This window comes from Leptonotus elevatus, chromosome 2 (genome assembly GCF_054856555.1).
Source record: "Leptonotus elevatus isolate MCC_2025b chromosome 2, RoL_Lele_1.0, whole genome shotgun sequence".
NCBI classification, from domain to species: domain Eukaryota; kingdom Metazoa; phylum Chordata; class Actinopteri; order Syngnathiformes; family Syngnathidae; genus Leptonotus; species Leptonotus elevatus.
Genome location: NC_141240.1, coordinates 30496111 through 30519967, shown reverse-complemented (window position 1 = coordinate 30519967; position 23857 = coordinate 30496111). Strand labels below are relative to the sequence as shown.

Below are 23857 nucleotides of genomic sequence, written 5' to 3'. Positions count from 1 at the left end.
GTAATTGGTAGTTATATTTTTCTATGTAGCACTCTGCTAATTTTCCTTTGATTGTTTACATTGTAAAGTTCACCTCGTTATTTCAATGAATCATAGAGAAGGGTTCACGTTGAACGACACTGTAACTTCCCATTTTGAGAGGGTTTTTTTTTCGTGTGCATTTGTTTGAGCTACATCGATGGACAGCCAATCAGATGACTGTTGAGGTGTAACCTAAAAGAACGAGAGGGAAAGAAACGAGGCACGAGTATTCGAAGTACGAGAGATAAATAGTGTGCATACAGTTAAGTGTTACTGGTTCAACTACGGTAATTGCCGTGCTTTTGACCGTTTATTTTACTTATTGAGATGACATGAGAGAATTCGTCGTGTAAAATTAATGTCCGTTAATTGTGTTGCGTCATAAGCTCAAACAAAGTTCTGCTATTAGCAGTTAGCTGCTGCTTAGCTCAACGTGGGAACAAGCTGAAGTGCGTGTGCGGGAAAGAGTGTTTTGCAACAAGCTTCTGAGTGAGTATAAACCCAGGAAAGGTGAATTCGCGGACGTTTGTAAAGACAGTGAGTTTATGAAGGCTTGTGAATCTTGTTGATAGTGTGCTTCGGGATAAAGTGTGCTTCGTGGCGCTGCTAGAAGTGCTCAGGACTCGAGGATTTCCGTGGCTAAGTTAGAAAACTGCACTGCAGAAGGTTTGAACTAACGATAATCGGATCTGAAGGAATCTGGGAGTATTCAAATTTTTCCTTGTGGATTATAAATGAGCTCCAACAAGCGCGCCAATGATTGGTACCCAACAAACTGAACTATTCATTCCTAATTTCATGCAGCTGTGATTCAAGTGATTTAACATGCCATATGTCAATGTAAGGTGCTATAAATTTTGCACGAAAGTATTTAAGCTCATAGAACAGCACATAAATAGGCATACAGCTAGCGTAGCCTCTCTGTAACCTCGGCAGAGTCATATACTTTACTTGGAAAGTATTTGAAGATCCCATTTGTATATTTTAGTAGCCATCGCCAGTTCAACTCCAATGCAAATTTGTCCACCAGGTTGAACGGTGAGTGTCACAGTCAACCTGTACAGAACCGAATTGAGTGAAGGGGCTACATCTAATTAAATGATCAAATTAGATCATCAAACTTAATATGTTTACATGCTAGTTACAAAAAAAATAAAAATAACAGCACAAAGCCCTGATTCATACAAAGCTCTATAACAATAACAGGGCATTGAGGAAAGGAAGAGGAAGCTAAATCTTTGCTTTATATCTTTGGCCTTCTTTTGGGCCTGTAGTTAGGAATTAACTTTGAACAGGAGATAATCTTTTAGTTGTAGTCATAGTGAACAGTGATTACATGTGAATGGAAACACACAAACATTGAGCTCAAGTTTAGAGGAAATGTTTGTTTTGGGATATTTTTATTTTTTATAAAGTAAAAAGGTTTAAGAGCCTGAGCAGATGACCCCTTGTGTCCTTTCAAATTAAAAATCTCCAGATTACCCTCTGTTGTATACTGTAGATCAGTCCTGTCCCATATAGATAATGATAATCTTTACAACCTCAATGAGTGAGTTCGGAGCAGACTTCAGATTTCCTGTTCTGATGTGTTCCAGCAAAGAAGGAATCAAGACTTTAAATGGCAAATCCCGGAAGAAAAGAATGATACTTTTCCATTCCTCTGAGTCACAGAGGGATTTATAATAACCTTTTCCTCCAAACTCTCGTCTCCATTGATGTTGTCACAGACTCATTCAAATGTAGTACTTTCCTTTCCTGCTCACATTAAATGGACAGATCATCTAAACAACTAGGTTTAGGTTTTTAGGGGACTTCTTAGGTCAAGCTTGTTCAAAGAGAAGAAAAAATGCATTAATTTCAGTAAGAAGATGTATTTAATTATTATGGACGTCTTATGAATTGAGAAGCACACCAACTAAAAGCAAAGTGGCAGGCAGAATCGAGCGCATGGGAAGAGGCTAATTGAGCAGAACGTATACTGATGGTGCGGTGAAACGCTGCTCTACAGCTCATCATGCAGAAGATTAATAACACTACTGTCTGTCACCACATTACATAAGCACCTCAGACAACTCATTCAGATCATTTGCTTAGCAGAAAAGGAGAAGAAACTAATGGCCAGTGCTTGTTTCATCAACAGAATTTTTGGAGACCTTAAAGTTTGGAGTGTCACACCACAGCAACACAGTACTTTAATTGACCATTCTGTGAATTATATTTACAAAAGTAGCTGAACATTTTAAGTCCCTGGTAAAATAAATACGCCCATATTTTCTCAATTTGACACAGCTCAGAGAAGAGTGATGTTAACAGTATACAAAATTGGAAAGATTAAAAATATTGGCAAGCTTATAAAATGAGTCTTCAAAATTAAAAACGAAAACTCAAGCCATTCTCCCTGAAACCAGACCCTGCTCAACTGTCAACTGTCATTCAAATACCACAGACATGGAAAAATGAATGCAATTTTGTCTAGCATTTTTCTTATGCCTACACATAACTACATGTCATCACAAAAATATATCCACTTCAAGCCTCTGGTGGCTGGAATATATCCCACTGAGGCGTTTGTCACAACATCGAGACGCTATTTAGCGACCACGCCTCGAGAAGCCCTTATCCTAAAACGTTGGCTGTCATGTTAGACTTCTATTAATTTTTTAGGTTTTTTTTACCTTGCTCTTCCGCCCTTTCTCTGTGATGTGTGAGCACTCACAGCCGGCAACAAATTGCTCAAAAGGTAAGATGCATTTCTGGGTTGTAGCGATAGCTAGCTAGCTAACAATGTCACAATAGCGCCAGACAACCAGACAACCAGACAACCGAACAAAGGCGCTCAAGCTGTTATATCGTGGGGAAAGATCAACTCGGGCCAGTCTCCAAAGTGCTTCACGTGGCAGTGTTTTAGCCACACCCCAAAAAATACAAAATATGAAAAGTGAAATGCTGGAAAACAGTTGAACGCATCTCCACATTTCAGTACTATAGCTCTAAGCATTTGCATGTTATCAGCAATTATCTTCAAGATGCATAATCATATTTAGAAACATTTCTCTTATTACAGGGTCATGAGTGAAAAATAAATGAAAATAAATATGATAATAGTTTATTTAGCCTTCCACGCTAATGTTGCTAAATGTCAAAATGCAGTGTTGGAAATTATTCACAGCATGATGCAGTGCAGTTGTACACCAATAGTGCAAACAACAAGAATAATCTCTGACCGTGTCAATTAGCCAATTAAAACTGACCATTATTATTTTATGAAGGGTTTTTTTTTCATTATGGAATGTTGTAGCAAAGTTAGCACATATGAAAGCTTTTAAAAGGGTTCTCACCCAAAATAACAAGACCCTTAAAGCTAGGTGTCATCTGCCTGTCTCTACATGTCAGAGTATTGAGAAAGTGCTTGTGGCATGACAGTTTCAAGGCGTGGCACATGCTGACAGTAAACTTGCAATAGAAGCCCACATGTAAACAAAAAGCAGACTTCACCTTGCAGAATTTACGGAGGCAGGACAGAGATGACAACAGATGTGAGAGGTTAGTACAAGATTCTCAAGGATCCAGCAAGAGTCCAGATAAGAGCAGACACATCCCTGAACACTTTGACAAAACAAGGCTGCATAATTAGAACTATATAATTCAGCAGAGCAGCCTTAGCACACACTGGGAGCCCATGTTCTTCCTGGAAAGGGCAAAACATGTCTCTTATTCAGGCACTAAATTAAAAAAAATTAATGAACAACACTCGAGTCGTCTAATTCATTTAGAGGTGATATATCCTATAAGGTAATATTACATCTGCCATTTTCATGTAAGGAAAAAGTCTTGTAGGGCACACTTGTGGTGAGTGAACGTTATATCAAACATGAATTTACAAGAAAGAAGTTAACCCTAAATCACAAATTAAGTCAAAAGTCACAGTTGGCATACAATAGACTGCAAAGCTCTGCTTTACACATGTAAACCCATCGACACTAATATTTTTATGTATGTGTAAGTCTTGTGCTATGCTGTAAGAAAAAATACTTTTGTGGACTTACAGATGTCTGGGGACTCATCTGAGCCATCTGGACAGTCCTTCTCCCCGTCACAGCGCCAGCCTTTGGAAATGCAGGTCGTCTGGTCCTTACACACAAACTGCTTAGGACTGCAGGTCCTGGTTTGGTTGTCGGCTTTGGGAGCTGTGAAGAAAACAAATGACTTGAAATGAAGAAAACTAATTGGGTTGGTTAAAGAAAAATCTCAAAGTCACTCTCACTTCAGCAAGTTTTCAATCAACAGTGGTGCCTTTTAATTTTGTGTTTGCTTGTTTTTACTACTTTTAAGTGTTATTCAACTTTTGCCACAGAGGACATTTGGAATGTCACAACGCAGATTTATGTCATCGAGAGTCGATCTATCTATCTGACCTGCAGCAGACGATAAAAGTTGGGCTTTTGGTCAGCAAGAGATGGTTTGCGGTGTACCACGAAGAAGCGGCTCCATGGCAACGCTCGTGATCCATCGGCAGTTTGCCATTGCTGACATGCTTTAAGGGAGCCTGGAAAAGCGCTACCTACATTAGTCAGCAGCGGCAACGCACAGGAAGGCTTGCACTCTATGAATACTTTGCTGTTCCCTTTACAGCTTTCTGCACAGTACAAGGAGCGGCAAGGCAGGCAGGCCTGATGCCTTGTGAAGCATTCTAATGACTTGGGGATTTTAGGGTCAATGGAGAAAGGACCAAACTGTATGCCCTTCCCTTCAGACTCAACCAATAAGAGCTCACTCGGCCCGTTTATCAAAACCATTAGAGAAAACTATTCACTAACTCATTCACTGGTATCAACTTTTGTATTTGTCAATTGGAATTCAACCATTAGCGCCACTGACGAATATATTTGTCAAGTATGTTTTTCAAATGGGTGGAACGGTGTGGAAGAGGGATTTGCCCTGACCTCACAAGCCAGATTGATCATTGTGATTCATTCAAGGGAGTTCTTCACATTATCAATCTGTAACTTCACTCGGTAGATCCGTTCAGGAAAGCAGGGACTTGCTGTACAATACTGCTGATTGGACGATGTGGCATCTTGTGAACGTTTGTTTTGACCAAAACGTCGTCTTCGGTCTCGTCTTAGGGGGAAGAAAAAAAAGCACAAACATCTTTCCCCAAATAGCGCCTCTCGTTGTTCAGCATTCAACAAGGAAACGGCGAGTAATCCTGCGAGAGCGGAATTAATTGCAGCGTCCATTCGTCTGGGTTAGGTTTGTTTGTTTCCCCCGGCGTGGTTTTGTCGCAGCTGCTGCATGTCCCACCCTAAACAACGCCTAATTGGTCCGACCTAAAAAAGGTCGGTTGCGAAGGTATCAGATGTATTCTCGTAGTATTTGTGAACAAATACCGCAAGAATTCGGTTTTCTGGCAAGGTTAGATTTGCCCAACTTGTCTATAAAATTCAGGTTTGTAAACCATTATAAACTAACAGATCCCTGTAGACGGCAGCATTGCAGCGATTTGGTTTAGAGACCAGTACAGCTTTTAAGTAAAATATGTACTGCAGATTGGGCGGCTTGTTGCCTTGCATGAAGCACAATGAGTTAGTTGCCTTGTGTATGACAATAACACTGCATTGCCTTGCCTATTATGAGGGACAAAAATGGCAACAAGTCAGATAGGTTTAGGCACCTCACACAAACCGTGTGATACTATAAACACGCCGTTAGTCCTGGCTTATGCGCATCTACTGTATTTTGTCCAAGTTGTTAGTCATCCACTTAAGTCCATTCATGCTTTTGAAGACTGCTTTAACATCTAACAAAGAAACAGATAATAAACGTGTGACTCTGCAGCTCCAACACTGCCTGACTGAGTCTTTTTTTTCTCCCTGCAATGCCCAATATGAAAAAGCCCCTTGGCTGGACACAATATGCAATTACATAAAGAAGGCTATAGTACGCCCGCGAGCCGCGACCCTAGTGAGGAAAAGCGGTTCGGAAAATGGATGACATGAAACGTCATAAAATGTTGCGTGGGTCTTGAAAGTTCAATCAAAATGTTCTAAAACAGCTGGCATTATGGGGAATTGACTGATAAGATTATCTGGACAAAGGCCATGGCTGGGAAGGCGCACAAAAATGTTGCTGGCAATAAACAGACATAATTTGGATGCTTGATTCAATGCACAACGCAAGGATCCAATTCAATGTCCTAATCAAGCGACAGTGGCAGGCTGACTAAATGATGCATGAAAATATCTTGACTGACCCGCCATTTGTTTTCTTCATTCAACCTGTCAATCTGTCAGCCCGGCAATTTGTAGAGCTCCACACATCTGTTTGGGTGTTTTCGACTAGAATAGGAAGAAATGAAAATGGTTCTCTTGAACCCGATGACATCTGACGAGTGGTCCCCATAGGTGAGTTGGGTTACATCTTTGCGCATGAACTCTGCAGGCGACACATTCCCAAGTTATGATTCCTTCTGCAAGCCCTTACTTTCGCCGTTCCGTCGTGCTCGCACAGTTTGCTCCAATGAAACAGCAATTGTGATCTAGAGTTGTTCTTTTATAGGCGAACAGGCAGTTCCATCATCCAAGCAGAATGCTCACCATTCATCACAATACAAATTGCATGAACCATACACTAAAATGTTAGCAGTTAGAACGGACTCTTTTGCTAGATATGATTTTACCTTATGGTAAAGGGAGCGTCAAGCACCAAATTAACATCCTACCTGAGCAAACCGTTTTACTTTAAAACGGAGGTAAAACGAAGGGAAACTTCTAAACAAAACACTGAAATACTGCGTTAGGAAAACATCACAAATGGCCCAATTTCAAGTCGAAGAAGTTGTTTTGCACGACTGTACTGCAGTAATGCTCTGGGAAGGACAGTAGCAAAGGTCTCATTGTGATTCTCAGCAGGCACGGAGCCCTCCCTCGCCCTGGATGACTTGCCTACCCTACGTGCTTGGCAGGCAGAGAGGTGTTGGGGTGGGGGGGGGGGGGGGTGGGGGGGGTGCACCAAATGGGATGGGAATTAAATCACAAGAAAGCATGAAGCTAGTGTATCATTGCAATCGCGTCTCTTTCTAGCTGCCCTGCTCAAGGGCTTTAAACGGCACATTCAAGGGACAAGAAAACATGTTTACGTTAAACATGGTAACTTCCGTTAAAACTGGATTTTAACATGTTTCATGGAATAATAAGGTCACTCAAAGATTATTGACAGATTGGTAAATTATGCTGTACGAGATGTCGGCAAATCCGCCATTGTTGATTGAACCTGTTTAGAGGACTTGCGCGCACTCCTTGCAGGAATGAGAGGGAGGCTTGCTAGCCATGGCCTGAATCCAACTGACTGACTCCTGAGCTCAACTAAATAAAAGCATCGAACCCGCTGACAAGCTGTTGTGTGAATTAGGCATTCTTTCGCAATCTTGGGTATAAAGTGATTGGACTGAGCCCTTTTGTTCCCCAAGAGTAGGCATAAAACTGTAAATAAAACATTGTGGCTTCTAATTTAGCCATTGCTTTCCACCGCAGCCTGACATTTTGACAGAGGAGAGAACCTTTAAGCCTAATTGGATATTATGGCTGAGGAGGGGTGAGCGACGAAGGAGGAAAAGACTGGCAGCCTCACCGGAGCTCTTTCACCGAAATATTTCACACAGAGATATGATTTCTTGATTCGCCCAGAAATTCCCCCTTTTATTCCAGAGTGAATTACCAGAAAGCTCGAAGAGCCTGGGTTCAGCTAAAAATGTTAAGCTATCCGAGTTCAACAATAGGAAATCTGGGTACATGACAGCAAACAAATAAGGATTAAACTAAGAAGATTACTAGAATTAAAAGGTTCTTACCCAGAAATGTGAATGGAAAGGGTCATTACTCTACAGTAGTCAATAAAAACAACCAATGTACTAAGTTTGGAAACTTTACACAACAGAACTACACACTGACATGAGTTACCTCAAGCATATTTGATTTGGAAAAGATTGATGGGGTTCTGAATCTGAATAGTTTAGTCATTCAGAACATTTTATGAAGATTTGACAATTAGAGCACATATGCCAGTTTATAGCTAGTTTGTTAGTTAATTCGTTTTGATTTGAGTGCACAATAACCCCCCAAAAAACGGTGTTTCTCAAACATTTTCAGAAAAACTATACTATCTGCAACAATGTGTATGCCTGCTGCTTAACAGGACAGTGTTCTGTTGGAATTTGAACGTTTCAGGGCTCAAACATATTGCAATTTGGAAATTCCCATGAATATGTGGTCCAAAATGTGAATCACGTATTTAATTTTTTTTATTTCTAACAAGGCTATCAGTAATAATAAGGCAAAAAGCTTTATTGTTTAACCATTAACAATGGTTACTTGGAACTTTTTGCTGACTATGCTAAAATGTGGACAAATTTTCCACACAATCTCAAAACACCAAGTTACTGATCGCAGTCAAAGCTTAACACCCTCCTGTAGAAGTTGCTAATTTTGCGATTTTTAGGCGGGCGTGGACACTATTGAAGCATTACCAAACAGTTTCTTCATTATCCTATTAAACTCACACCCAATTCCAAATTAGTCGTTTTCAGGGTCTGCATCAATATACCAACGAACACACAAAAGAAAACAAGTTCTAGCCTTCTGAGATCTATTTGAAGCCTTTGCTGCACAAATACACATTTATACATTGTACTGTATGATTGATTTGTATGAACTACGCACAAGACTTCCTGGTATGCGGTTCTGGCTCAAACTGGCAGATTTGGTTGGATTCTGAGTAAACTGCCGGCTATACGGCGTGCACATTGTATTTCCTCATGCACGGCCAATGGAGCACTGCGCTGTCCAAACAGTGCACACTGAATTGCCCGCAAGCACTGTTCATGGCAAAAAGCATTAAACACGAGCGAGTGAGCAAATGCATGAACGTACACAAGTCCTGCTCTGACAGTTACGTCCCTACTGGGAGTCTTTAGGAGAAAAAGGAAATATTTTGGTACCCATGTCTTTATAAGCAAGGAGTTAACCTCAGGTGGTGTTGATTTTAATGTGCGGCGAAAAATTGTCCAAACAATCTTGAAGGCTGAATGGAAGGAAGCCTGTGGGATGGAACAGGATGAAATGGTGATCCAAGCAATGGAGGCCTCCAGTCACAATCACCAGCTGGGCCCGACACTGACCCATTTTCCCTCAATATGTCTCTCTCAATATGGCCATCACTGCACAACAAATTCACTGCAGGGACATTCTGGCACCTTCTAATTGATGTCACGTGTGAAACAAAAAGGCAGTGTGTTACTGTACAGACAAATAGATTTATAGTTGGATTGAAATGAAAGGTTAATGTCCAAGCTGCAAAACAAGCAAAAACCAGGTGTCCGCCCCCAATGTACTTTACCCGCCCCACACCCACTTTTTCAAAAATTGCTATTGCTCTGGAACAATAACAGAAAGCTAATTTTATTCCATTGAAAAAAAATACATAATGTGAATTTATTGTATTTAACTCATTATACTCTGCTGCGATTGGCTGGCAACCAGTTCAGGGTGCACACCCTGCCTACTGCCCAAGGAAAGCTGGGATAGGCTCCAGCACCCCCGCGACCCTCGTGAGGAATAAGCGGTTCGGAAAATTGATTTTTGAGACACCCTGTATATAGTACACATTGCCGTGTTGCCTGGTGGATGATAGGAGATGCGTTTTAATCAAGCCCGCTTGGCAATAGTTTACATTTCACTCATGTTTTATGCGTTTTTCCTCTTCTTTGTGTGAGTCAATACAAGGATTACTTCTCTGGCTTCAGGCGCTTCCAAATCGCTTCCAAATCGCAGGTCTTCTACGCACAGTATGCTGCCTGAACACATCCTGGGTGGATTTAGGCGTAAAACGAAACCGAAAGTTACTCCTCTCAAAACAAACTTTATGTAGGTTCAAGGTATTACCGCAGATCATTTTTGGGATCAGCAATAATATTGAGCTGTGTTTGTTGGCCTGCTGTTAAAAGTTGCTGATGCTGCAGTGAAAAGATGAAATCCTGAAAGGAAAGGGATAAATCTATGGCAAGCCCTTTGAGCATTTATTCCATATCCTTGATATCAGACAGTAGTGTTTCTCACTAGTTCAGTCTTTGTCAGCACTAGTTGGACAATTAGCCACACTGGCTATGCACTTTGTCATACTAGTTGCACAGAAACTCTGACTAGTCGCTCATTTTCAGCAACGTGTTAATTAGTCAAACGGGAATTCTTCTCACTAGTGACATGTGTCCTATGATTTCCTTGCACTAGTTAGGTTGTGAGAGCTGAAACACCCACTAGTTGACTAGTGAAAGACAAAACACTGACAAGTTAACTAGTGAATGGCTCTTGAAGTCTATATGTTGAACTAGTGACACGCAAATGTTTTACTAGTGATGCCCCAAATATCCACTAGTTACACTAGTGAGACATTTTGACTGAACTAGTTCAACTAATGAGGTCCAAAACGTTCACTAGTAGAACGAGTGGATGCCAACATGCTCACTATTCAACTAGTAAAAGTGTTTGAGTGTCACTAGTTCAACATGCAGACTTTAAGAGGCTTTCACTAGTTAACATGTCAGTGTTTTGTCATTGACTAGTTAACAAGGTATTTCAGCTCTTACTAGTTAGCTAGTGCAGGAAATCAGAGGTAACTAGTTAACATGTTAGAACAATTCACGGTCAACTAATAAACATGTTAGAGCTTTGAACATGACTTGTTTGGTCCAGTAGGCAACTAGTGTATAAAAAAGCTGACTAGCTGCGAGCTTGGCACTACATGCATGCTTGTATGTGTCACTAGTTAGATTTGTGTCAGCACTAGTTGGATAAAAGTGGCACAAGTTGCAGAAAATGAGTGACATGTCAGTGTTTTTGTACAAGTAGTACGACAAAGCGCAGAACTAGTATGGCTGAATGTCCAACTAGTTCTGACAAAGACTGCACTAGTTGAGAAACACTACTGTCTGTTATCATGGATATGGAATAAATGCTCAAAGGGCTTGCCATATAAATCGGTCTTGATGAATTTGTTTTATATGGCGATAGCGAAACCTGGGCACACATTGAATTGTGTCCTTTTCCTCTCTTGAGGAAATGGATTCTTCTTAGCAGCAACGTCATGTAATTAGACCCCTCAAGGTCAAATGTAAAAGTGGTGTAGCTGCACACACTTGAGCTGGATCCCAAAGCAGGACCATTTGCATTCTAAGGAATAACATGAGGAGAGACGAGGGCAGATGGAAGTTGTTATTCCTGAATTTTTGTGCCGCATTAATAATTCAGATGGAGCACAGTCAAGGCCTTTGGGATATATTATGGAATACAAAAGTGAAGTTACAGAGTATTAATATGTGTAGCAGCTGAAAAGAGTATGAAGCCCAATGGGGCGAATTACTCAACATTCTCACTGCAGACAGAGGCAATCTCTTAAGCTTTATTGAAGTTGAACACGAGCCAAGCGAGCAAGCGCTACGAGGACTTCAATAAAAACATTGTTCAATGTTGTCCTCATGTTTTCTTCATTACTGCTGTGGCACTTCGTAAAACATTCTCTCATTAGCTCTTAAAGGAAATACGAATACTTCAAAGTCATATTGAGACAAAATACATGTAGTTACAGCGGGGACTTGAGATACAGGTTTATTTTGCTCTGTGACCACTCGTAACTCCAAACACGTATCTCAAATCATCTTTCCAAAGTGAAAAAAAATGTCATTTTTGTTTGTTTTTCTTAACAATAAGAGCACTCTAATATTTTGCTAAGCTTGATAAAAAAAAACGCTTTAAACTTCAACTTTAAAAAATACAGTTATATTTCATTATAGCAAAGTAGTGCCAATACCGATACCAGTATTGGAGGGACCCCGATACTGCAGTAAAACGCTTGCTTAGGTATCGACGAGTACAAACCAAAAACAGGTCGATGCCATTTACCAATGGGGTAGATGCCACGGACTTCCGACTTCCGGGTTTTACACATCAGCGCCGTTTCCGGCCACTGCTGGTCACGTTCCAACTAAGACAGACACTACACACGCGCAATCGTCGATGGGAACGCGCAACCGAGGGGCACAAAGGCGGAAGCGCATGTGGGACGCGGCCCACACATTCGCAAACCGGAAACGGAAACAAAGTTGATGGGTGAAAACCCGGAAGTCCCGCCTCCTCTGTGGCATATAGTCCATACTAGTATAGAAATTTGAACGCAGCACACACTCACTGATGTGTGATCACAGCGGTTCGGTGCATGCATTTCCTGTTTCACAAAGGTTTCTAAGCAGTGCCTTACCAATGATTTTACATCCTATGCAGTTCTTTAGAATTCAAAAACAACAAAATGTTTTTTCAAACAGTATGGTATCGGTACGGTATTGGCATCGGCCGACACTCCCGGGTTGCTGGAACACGGGAACGTACATGCGTGACTACGAGCCAGTGGCCGCCAGTGCACTGCGATGGGTTATCATCGCTTGCTCCGAAGCGCATCTACATACATAAAAACTAAATATGAACGCAACACTTTTGTTTTTGCAGCCATTTTTTTTTATGAGATGACCTCAAAGATCTAAAACTTCTTCCACATATACAAGATCGCCATTTCTGTCAAATACTGTTCACAAACCAGTCTAAATCTGTGATAGTGAGTTTAGCCTTTGCCGAGATAATCCATCCCATCTCATGGGTGTGCCATATCAAGATGCTGATTAGTGCACAGGTGTGCCTTAGACTGCCCACAATAAAAGGTCACTCTGAAAGGTGCAGTTTTGTTTTATTTGGAGGGGGTTGTCTTTCAGCAAAAGCAAAAGTGTTGTGTTTGTATTTTTGTTGAGTATACATAGATGGGTAGATGGATGGATGGGAGAGAGAGATAGAGCGATCGATCAATCGATAGATAGATAGATAGATAGATAGATAGATAGATAGATAGATAGATAGATAGATAGATAGATAGATAGATAGATAGATAGATAGATAGATAGATAGATAGATAGATAGATAGATAGATAGATAGATAGATAGATAGATAGATAGATAGATAGATAGATAGAAAACTAGTTGGTCTAAAGAACAAAAACATGGAGTTGATCGTTTGCAGCAAGAGCCCCACCAATCGAACCCATTACGGCACTAAACAAAACTCTGGGTGGTCAGCTCGAGGCATCGGGTGAGGAGTTCACTATTAGTGATGTTGAGCCGCAAAGCACCACTCACAGCTGCTCCAGGTGTCAGGAAAACATCACAGCCTCCTGCTACATTTGAACAAGACTGTGCAATGTACTCCATGCAAGAAGTGTGACATTAACTCATTCACTCCCAGCCATTTTGACTGAAGCAACCCCCTTCGCTCCCGGCTGTGTTACTGAATTTTGACTGATTTTGCAAGGCCCACAGAATATTGTGTTCTATTGCTATTAAAACATGGAACCTACCAAAAGAAAGATTAGAGTATCTTCTTTCATCAGGAAAAAATTTACATTTCTGTGTGTTTCCGTTTTGCAGCAATTAGCGATAAAATATAGTTTCATCATTATTCACGTATCTGTGAGTAAATGAGCTTTTTTTTCAACACGGCCCTGGTTGATCTCTTCTGCTTTGCTGCCACCTGCTGGCCGTTTTTGTAATAACTACCATTTCCTCAACCGTTCTCTGCAGTTGAGAGGCTGCATCAAAGCCTTCTGTATGCTCTAGCATTTAAAAAAAACATTAAAAAAAACATATAAATACATCTTTGGGACACTTAAAACATTAAAAATAGAACATATTTATAGGTTTTTGGGAGCAAATGAGTTAATGTCACGTCTGTAAAGGCACATCTCTTCACACTCTCAATTGTTAAATTAATGAAAGGAATTATAAAGCAGGACGTCATCAAGAGAAGGACTAATGCCCATGAATCACTCTACTCGGATATAGAAGACAATCTTTTCCTTTTAGGCATGAGGGTAAACACTGATGTGGTGAGCAGAAAACACCAATTACGCCACACCCCGGCAATTAGGAATCAACAAACGCGCTTTCATCTGCAGGCTCCCACACTTATAAACTATGCAACATTGATGCTAATCTGATTTTTGGGGTCACGGTTGAAGGAAGTGAAGGAAGTCGAAGCAGGCTACTTTCAGCACCTTCGTCTTGAGCAATAATTTTTTCACAGAATGCAAAACTACAGCATTCTATTGATTATCTGGTTTATTATTAGACACGGTACCATTTAAATGAGTTGTAGATTAGGTGTTATTTGGGGTTAACATCACACGCTACTGTAGTATCTGTCCTTTTGAGTGTGCCCGGCTTTAAAATGCGGGGCAGGCCTTGTGAGTGACATGGGTGTCAGCGAATTACAGTGTAGAGTTAGCTTGTCTCGGTGAGACCTGTGACTATCAGCAGCTCGTATAGGAACGGCCTTATTACGTGTTTGTTTGCCTTTTTTACCATATCGTCACCCTCTTAAAATAATTGCCTACGTCATTTTTTGCAACGACAAAAAAATTAAATGCCAAAATAATTTCCTCATAAGGCAAATGGTTAAATTTTGGTGTTTCTTGAAAAATCTGAAAGGAGATTATTTTAAGAAGGCGTCAATATGTTCAGTAAAGCAATTGAAAGTAAACTGACAGCTGTGTCAGAGGGATTACAATGTATTTTAACTATCGATGGTAGGCTATATTAAATTAGCTAACATTGATACTTTACATTTTGTGTTGGCAATTGCTAACATGTTGTTTTGGTACACATGTCACTCTTCTTTTCTTAAGTGTGAAATTATGTCCAACTTCTCCTGTCTTGCCACCATTGTGCCAACTTGTTTCGTCCATGTACCAAAAATGATCCCTGAGAAGCTTTGGGTCCAAGATTTAGCTTCAACGATTTTTTTATTTTTATAATTGAATTATTCAAGTTATTTGAATAATCACTGCAGCCCTCGATATCATCTGCTGAATTTTTACCAGCAGATATTTGCAGTTCTACAAGGCCAGGCGCAATTACAAGGGTCAGGCAAACGCAATGTAGGCTGCTCAAGAATTCAAAGTCTTTAGCCCCTGACCCACATTCGCCCTTTTCACCACAAGGCATTTTGCCGCTCCTAAATGCTGCTGAGGTCACTTATGCAAGTTCACTAATTATAATGCCACCTTGGATGGAAATCCTGAATTAGTACCTCCAATTAGGACACAAAAAAATGACACAAAAGGCCTCAAAGCGGTCTTCAACAACGCTCTCCAATGTCAACCAGAAGCTGAACCTTATCAATCAGAAGTTTCATGAACAAACACCGAGGCAGACCTTATCAAAACCTCGATTTGTAATGTGATCCACTGCGGCAGCACAGCCACAAATCGCGCCTTTACAAAGAGTCTTTACAAAGAGTCTTTACAAAGATAATGATTTTAAGGTTTGTTGTATGTGGCCATTTACATTTTACAGTCATGCCACTTCATATTTTGTCCATTTATTTACAGCACAGGGAAAAATAATCCCGTTTTGGTACATCAAATGAGGTGAGCATTTTAACTGATTAAGGACAACATATTAAACGGTTCGAGTCTACAGACTACAGTAAGGAAAACATCTAAGTTTGAGGGACTCCATTCAACCATCACACACAAGACTGTCAGTCCAGGGCTTGACTTTACGCAGCACATTTTCTGGCCAGAACCTTTCTAAAGGCAACACTTTTACAACCGTGAAAGCGCCGCCACAAGTAAAAAGCCGTCTGTTCAGCATTGAACCGTTCTGACTTTTTGACCTTCCTCTCGCTAATCCCCTCTCATTCATAAAATACAGCTGTGCCCCCCTGTGGTTTATCATTTGGACTCCAGACTCGTTCTCTTTATTCTTTGGACTATTTCAAACTCAAATTCAGATCAAATGTGCTCTGGCTTAAGTCCACCCAGGGAACAAATATATAACTTCCATATCATTTCCAGGCCCGTATTCCCCATGCGATGTAACCACGTGTCCGTTTCAACAAATTCCCCCCATCTGAGGTTTATTTCACTTTCCAGCTGGTCCCTCCCCCTCTCAGCAGTCACATCTAAGTTGGATTAATGGTATTCCTGTGCCCAGATGTTACATACTACTGATGGAGGAGCAGGGAGGAGCTACAGTATGTGACTTCACTAACCCCAGCTATGGCTTGCACTGTGAAAAAAAAACTTCCCCCAGTATTGTACTGTACATCATTTCGCTTATATAATACCTAATGACACAGAAATGAGGTATCTGTCTTTGGAGGACATATGCAATGTGGCAATAAATGCATACATTCCACACCGATTCTTCTAAATGAAGCACACTCTTCCTTTGCAATCCAAACTATCATGTGTGCGGTAAATAACACACTGTAGAGGACTGCCCGTAATTACATTAGATTGTGGCCCAATGCATGCCTGCAAGCCGAGCGGTTCAACAGGTCGATGCTGTTAAAATCTCATTAGTCAAGTCAAGGAGGATGCAGGGTCATTATTTTATGGCACACTGTGCTGTCAGGAGGCACCTCGGAGGAATCACAACCTCAGGTAAAGTGACTAATCATTCATAAGGAACACACAGTGTCGCCACATTAAAAGGAGGGGAGACCAAAACAAACATGAGGATATGTTTGATTGTGCTCCCTTGTATGTGAATGCTGTCAAAAAAAAAAAAAAGAAGCTCCCAGCTCATTTTGTGAATTGCCTCATGGTCTGCTTTGCTTTACAAGGTAAGGCAAGCAGGCCCTTGAATCAAATCAGATCTAGGCCAAATGCTTGCTTTTGTGCACCACTTTCAATGATGAATGAATCGATCTTAGCATTCCAAGGAGGTTGCATGTACTGTATGCCGCTGTGTGCTGTTATCGCTTTACGCGTGCTTGTATACTGCACAGGCCTGTGTTGAGATAGGTGCTATATGTGCACAGAACAAAGTGGTCACGCTTTCGTAGGAGTATGACAGTGCTGGAGCAGCCAACAGGCGTCTTACCTTCGGCTGCACCGTTAGGAGCGATGACCCCCAGGCTGAGTAGAAATCCCAGATAGAGCCAGCTCATCGCCATCTCCTGAGCAATGCCTCGACGGCACTGCTATTGGGGAAAAGGAGCAGTGGAGGCGAAGTGGTTGCGGGGTGGGGGGTCTCGACTGGATCTCTAAACCCAAATTAGTCCAATCGAGCACCTCATCCGAGCCCCAGCTCCGATGATCCGGGTGGGATCGTGACTTTGTTCCTCTGCACCCTCAGTCCAGCACGCCTTCTCTTTTTCTTCTTTGGGGGGAGGAATAAGTGGAGAAGCCTCTCAGGTTAGACGAAGCGCTGCAGCAGTACTGTCATGTAAAATATTGGAAAGGGCGCTCAGCTTTCAAACATGATGTACAGTGTGGCTCCTCTCAGCACACACTCACCACCATGCCACCACCTCTCCAAGCTCGCTCACACACACTCATACACGCGAGCACACCGGCTCCCCTCACAGGATTACGCAAATAAAATGAGGGGCAAACACAAAAATGCCAAAATAAAAGGCGCTTTCGTCCCCGGAGCGCCAAAAGGGTCTCCTCAAACGTGCAACCGCATGAGTGGATGCTAAATGTCCAGTTCCGAGCACCGTGGACGAGCCCGTGACGTAATCAGCTTGATTCCACACAAAAACCGGAGAAGTGAGCGGCGGAGGGCGTATGCGCATGCGTTAGCACACCTCCCTTTTCTTGTGCTTTTTTAGCCCACAGTCGAGGTGGGACCGTGGGAGTGGGGAGTAAGGAGGGGGCTTATTTCGGGATGAGATTTATTTACTGTATAAGCCTTACGCCCATACATGTGTATTCCCCATTTTCCAATAAAATTGTGTCATTATGGCATGTGTAAGTAATTTTGTAGCCTACAACTATTATTATTATTATTATGATGATGATTATTATTATTATTATTATTATTATTTATGTTTGGTTTCACTCATTTTTACCCACTTATTGGCACACTACTGAACAGTAATTCATAAGTGTAAAGAGAAAGTCGTCGGGTGAAGGCCATTGACCGGAGCTCTGCTTTTCATGACAAATGGCGCCCTCTGTTGGTGAATAAATGGACATATAACGGTCCAGTCAATCTAAATGGCCAATTCATTATCCGCATTGAGATGAAAAATGAAATTTTTTTGAAGCGTTGAACTTTGATCGTTCTTTTTTTTTTTAAAGAATTTAACAATATAACATTCAAACGAACAGTGTGAATTTTGTGACTCAGAAAAAAACGTGGGTTCTGCCCCCCCACACATTTTTACTCCGATGAAACGTTTATTGCAATGCTGAATTACTAGTAGCACCTAAAGCTGATACAAGAAGAATTCATGTATTAAAAGAAGACATTTTACGAAAGTGTGAGAGCATTTCACGCCATGCTTCTTATTTGTTAAAAGAAAATACATTTATAACATAATGTATTTTATATTGCAAATTGTATAACCCAGTGACGCCTAAGAGAGGGTGTGTATTACCCACACACACTCCAGAATGTATCCATTTATATCATTAATAGATATGAGCGTTTAATCTGCAGTAAGACACTTATTCAGTTGATTGTAAGACTGTCCCCATTAAACGATCATACAGTTTCTTATATACAAATGGTATAAATATTGTTGGAATGATGTGACAAATTACCAAATTTGTATGTATTCGGTTATTGAAATATATTTCAAAAGTCAATTGCATCTCTATGTTGAATAATCCCAACCTGCAGGGGGCGCTGAATACTTACATGAGTGAGAGAAGTCAGTTCGCGTGTACTGTGCTGATGTGCTCGTTTAAAAAACACGACCACAAAATTACTTTTTTTTATTGGAGGGGGTGTTTGTACCCATCCAGCCATTCTCTCTTGTATGTTATTAAGCGAGATGTGATATGTTTTTTTTTTAATAAATAAATATGCAAGGGAAGCGTGAGAGGACCTCAGAGAGGTACTAAATTTATGTTTGTTCAGAAAGTGCCCCTGATTCTCACTTGCATTCAAGATGAGTGTTTGAGACAAATTGACGTTAGGAGGCTCAGTGCCACTGAAGCGAACATGCCTCTTTGACTCTTTTTCTCTTCACTGCTCTTTGCTCTGGGCCTAAATCACAAAGGAGAATGTTAAGTATGTGGTTAATCTGTAGAGGGGGGGGGGGGGGGGGGGGACTAAGTGTTATTTTATTTGTAGAATCCCAGAAGATTTTGTCCACACAACACACAGATAGTTGTGGTAATATGGCATGTATTTTAAGGAACTGATACCTGTTTGTTTGTTTTTTACACCACTTTTAGGGGTTATTTCAGGTCGCAGTGGCTTTTGTTGACGTTGTTGTTGCTCCTCCATGTCAACACAGCGAATCAACAATTGCTGGTGTCACCGCAACCTGAGAGTGCCCTCTGTCATATGGAAGCCGACGCCAGCAAGCTGTGTGGGAGAAAGCTTGAAAGAGCGCCAGCGTAAACACTCCCAGACCACATGTTCTCTCAGGGCAGAAGGGCTGGCCTCTCTCCAGCCACATCTGCACACAATCCCCCATCTTTCATCCAGTCAGCCAGCCAAGGAGGGGGGGGGGGGGGGAGAGAAGCGTTCCCAGACAGGAAGAACCTGCTTCTTCTGTGATTGCAGTGTCAAGGATGAAAGTGACGACATCTGTCCCTGTATATTGTATATGCAAATCAATAGAGATCTTTGAAACATAGATGATCAATTCTGTGAAGGACGCCTGACCACCACACCGTGTCTGCCGCTTGGCTTCACTCGTTAGCCAAGCTCCCCAATTATTGGATGGATTGCAGCATAAATCAAGCTCCTGACTTTCAGCCACAATCTGCATCTGTTGCTGCACCACATGCAGTTATGTGTCATTACTCAACAGATACCACTCTGGCATGCTCGTTCTTAAAAAAAAAAAAAAGAATCAATCTGCTTCGCATTATGCCTAAATCTAATTATATATTGACTACCACCCGCCTTGTGTCCCCCCTCGCACCGTTCAGTTTACTAGTGAAGTGTGGCTTGGTGCGTGTTTTCAGAGCCAGGCAATTACTGAGCGAGCTATGCTGACAACACCTGAGGAATGCCGAGCATGTACCGGCAGCCTGTGTTCTCCCAACCGCCGCCCCCTTCCACCATGGCCCTCCCCCATTCCACCTCTGCAACCTTCCCCCATACACAACTCCCTGGCAAGCATTCCCTATCCACCAGCTAAGATCAACTTGACATTTTCTCATCAGTCTAGATTGGTAGATACTAGCAGGTGTTGTGTGGCGTTGAAGCTATTTGACCAGAACAGACAAACAGCGGATTGTTCGTCTTCCAACATCTTAATCAGATCAAATTTTGATTGCTATAAAGACTCTGTAAAGTGTATTCAGAGATTTCATTCGAAATAAGTTATATATAAAAATAGCTAGCTAGCTATGCTTATAAACCGAAAATGCATCTTCCCTTATTATGATGGCACTTTAGAGTGCCTCGTTGTCAGCTACGAGTGTGCACACACCATGGAGAGAAGGTGTGGAAAAAAATTGCACGCGCGCACACACATGTTTATCATATACATGCCTGTACTTCTAGTGTGTAATGTCTGTGAGAAGCATTCCTGAGACTGATAAGTAATGTCTTTTCAAATTTAAAAGGCATGGCAGCCGAGAGAATTCCTGCTCCAGTATTAACTATTTTAACAAACGACTGCCGTGAAAAGGTCAAAAAAACAATAAAGGCAATCTAGTCTTAGGTTAAGAACTTTGCACAGTATTGTACTGTAAAGTACGTGTATCTGATCCCAGTACCACCTGGAAGGCCCCACTATTCAGTGTGTGTATGTGTGTTTGGGGGGTTGGCTGGCTCAGGGATTCTGCAGACTGTGAACCCCTCCCCAAACTGTCCTTGAGCTGTTGCGGAGCTCATAGCCCATCTGGCTGAATGCTCATATCAAAACACAGCATAGATTGAAACAGAGCGAATGAACAAGTCTGAATGACCTCATTGCAATGGGCAAACCTTCCTGGCAAAATCGCGTCAATACCCGTCTGCGGCTAATAACGGCCTGCGGAATAATATTGTTTTTATGCAAATGCATTGAAATTTTGACATTGAGCGTGTGTGTGTGTGTGGGAGACACAGGGATAGAGAGAGAGAGACAGAGAGATTATCAATTCTGCTGAGCCTCGCCCAGCTTTCTGACTAGACCGTCATGATGAAATCTAGTTGAAATCCCCCGCGCATGTAGATCACCATGCGCACATGCAGGCCTGTCCTCTACTTCTCTGTACAGCTGAGGTTCACGGCACCAGAGAAATTATGCAAATAGCCTCTAAAGAACACAGTGGCTGGATGGATGGCTGAATGAACACTTGCATATGTTTATTCACTTGAGGGCTTATCAGTCATGCTATGCAAGACAAGGCAAAAGGGTCAGGGGATTTAGTTGCCAAGCAATTTATGCTCATCAAAAAAAAAAAAAAATGTTTTTTGATCTGTTGACTTAAATTTTCTTGGCTTTTCCAACTGAACTTGGAAAGTCAATTTGCTGAAGCAAAAAAGTGCAGTTTGCGATTAAAAAAAGAAAAACAAACTTGGACTTAAGGAGTTTTCCTGAAACGATGGCATAATATATATTTTTATGCTCATCCCTCAAGACTAACAGAAAAAAGTGAAGGGACCTCCGTCAGCTAAGAAGATTTAGAAGCTACGCGCATTTAGCAGCATTTCTCCTTTTTTTTTTCCTTCTAATTTTTAATTGATTGTACATTTTCCAAGAAAAACGACTACTTTAAATTGATCATGTTTATTGTTACACACTCCGTTATGAATAAATCATGCTACTAATCTTGCAGCCTTTGTTAATAGTGCAATTTGCTAACTTATTATTGCTAGCACTGCTATTTTGCTGACACTGGACATGCATTCTCTGTGACTATTTATCAACTATGACCTTTCATAATTGCACGGCAATGTTTGAGAATCATGCTCATGCACATCTGGCTTTGGTCAGAGACTGTGGGGTGGTGGGGGAGCTAATGAAGTGAGGCTACATTCTAATCTTGCTAGCAGTTTTAATGCAAACTCCCCCATACTTATAGCATGCATGATAATAATAAAAAAAAGATGCGGCTATAATCTGACTCCAGGAGAGCCTTGATTTAAGGTTTCGCTGGTGATATACTGCATTTTCCTCACATGACTTTGCTTCAGTGGAATTGTGTATGAGGCACTGGCGCCAAGGCCAGTTTGATATGCAACATGATAGGATTCCTCTGTGATCATATAGTTGAAGTTGGTTTTACATTTAGTTGAAATATCAGTTTCTCATACCTCCCATGTAACTTGGTTTGTTATTCTTCTTCCCACACTCAAAAGGGTAATTTTTTTTATGTTATTAGTTCACTTGGCTTAGTGTAAAGAATGATGAATATATTTAAATAGAACGCAAATACCTTGAATGAACTCAAAGTTTGAAAATGGCTTCTAACAAACAGTACATTGTTGCCAGATGTCATATGGATTTTTAGCATGCAGTCTTTCCAGACGCATAGTCATAGATGATTTATTGGTGTGCAGATTCCTTCGGAGGCCTATTACAATATTCACTCTGAGTATTGTATGTGCCTGATGCACGGCCATTTTCTGTGCATGGCTCATTTAAACTAATTGTTAAAAAAAACCTGTGGACAATGGAACTAAGGAGTAAACCATACTTTTGCCAAATGCGATTGTGATCTGCAAGCAACCCCTTTTCTTCAGAATCGTTGTAAAATGAAACATTTTAAAATGACCTGAGAAAATAATTACTTCCAGCCTGAGCATCTTCCATTGACCTAAATTGTTTTTTAAATAAATGTTGAAAATCATCTGGTGATCACAAGCTGCATTCTTCTTTTTTTTTCAGGCCTCATTCATTCAACTGAGGCAGCACAGTCGTCTATGAGGGGTTAGCAGTTAGCACATCCACCTCACACTTCTGAGGCTTGTGGTTTGAATCATGGTGATGAAGCATCATATAGAGTAGGAACACTATATGAATTTGTGAATAGTGAGCCATGAGGGGATTACCGTGATTTCTTTTTTTTAAAGCAAAAAAAGTCACTCTCAAGTACAATGTATACTTCAAGTTATAGATTAACTTTAATAATACCAATTACAATAAAAGTGCTTTCATTTATTTTGGGTATTTCATAATTAGAGGACAATTTTTGAAAATGTGACCATATAGTTTATATTCGCTCTTATGTTTTCAAGAAAAACAAGATAATAGACCATCATAATAAATTAATCTGTCCAGTTAAGTATTCAATGGTACACATTTTTGGGGATAGTTTTTTTTTTTTTTTTTGGGGGGGGGGGGGGCACATATTTTGCCATGTTAGGCCCAAACCTATACAGATACAGTACTCGGACACCATTGCTGAATAAATATTGTCATTTGCAATTACATAAATGATATAAAATTGTATTTGAATGCTAATTTGAGTAATACTCTATCACTGTACCATTGTCGCAAGCAGGGCTGGACTGGCACAAAAAAATCGGCCCTGGCATTTTGACTTAGGCCCACTGGCTAAGCCCAATTCCTACTTAACATGTAGTTCTGCCACAGATGTTTTTTGGATTAATGGACTGGTCCCTCTTAATTGGGACTGCCAGTCTTTAGAGATAATATTTAGGATTAAAAAGCACTACATCGTCCCCAAAAGAGACTGGCCCACCGGGCATCTGCCCTTTATGCCAGATGGTCAGTCCAGCCCTGGTCGCAAGTAACAGGGTTGCAAATCAATGGCAGTGTTAAGTGTTTTTTCTCAAGAGTACATGCTTGCTGTGTTAGCTACTGTATGCTAACT

At 41.0% G+C, this 23857-nt stretch overlaps 1 protein-coding gene across 2 annotated transcripts in view; it reads right to left on the bottom strand.

Annotated features, from left to right (window-relative positions):
* LOC147179560 (low-density lipoprotein receptor-related protein 1-like) overlaps positions 1-17640 on the bottom strand; it is a 100119-nt gene extending 82479 nt beyond the window's left edge. The window contains exons 1-2 of one of the 2 annotated variants that reach the window (XM_086068756.1): positions 17001-17640; positions 4068-4208 (exon numbers count right to left, since the gene is read on the bottom strand). In XM_086068756.1, the coding sequence (XP_085924882.1) occupies positions 4068-4208; positions 17001-17073 (214 nt within the window). In that variant the 5' untranslated portion in view covers positions 17074-17640. The remainder of the gene's footprint in view (positions 1-4067; positions 4209-17000) is intronic. The other variant, XM_086068757.1, reaches the window with a different exon arrangement.
* Between the last annotated feature and the right edge of the window lie 6217 nt (positions 17641-23857).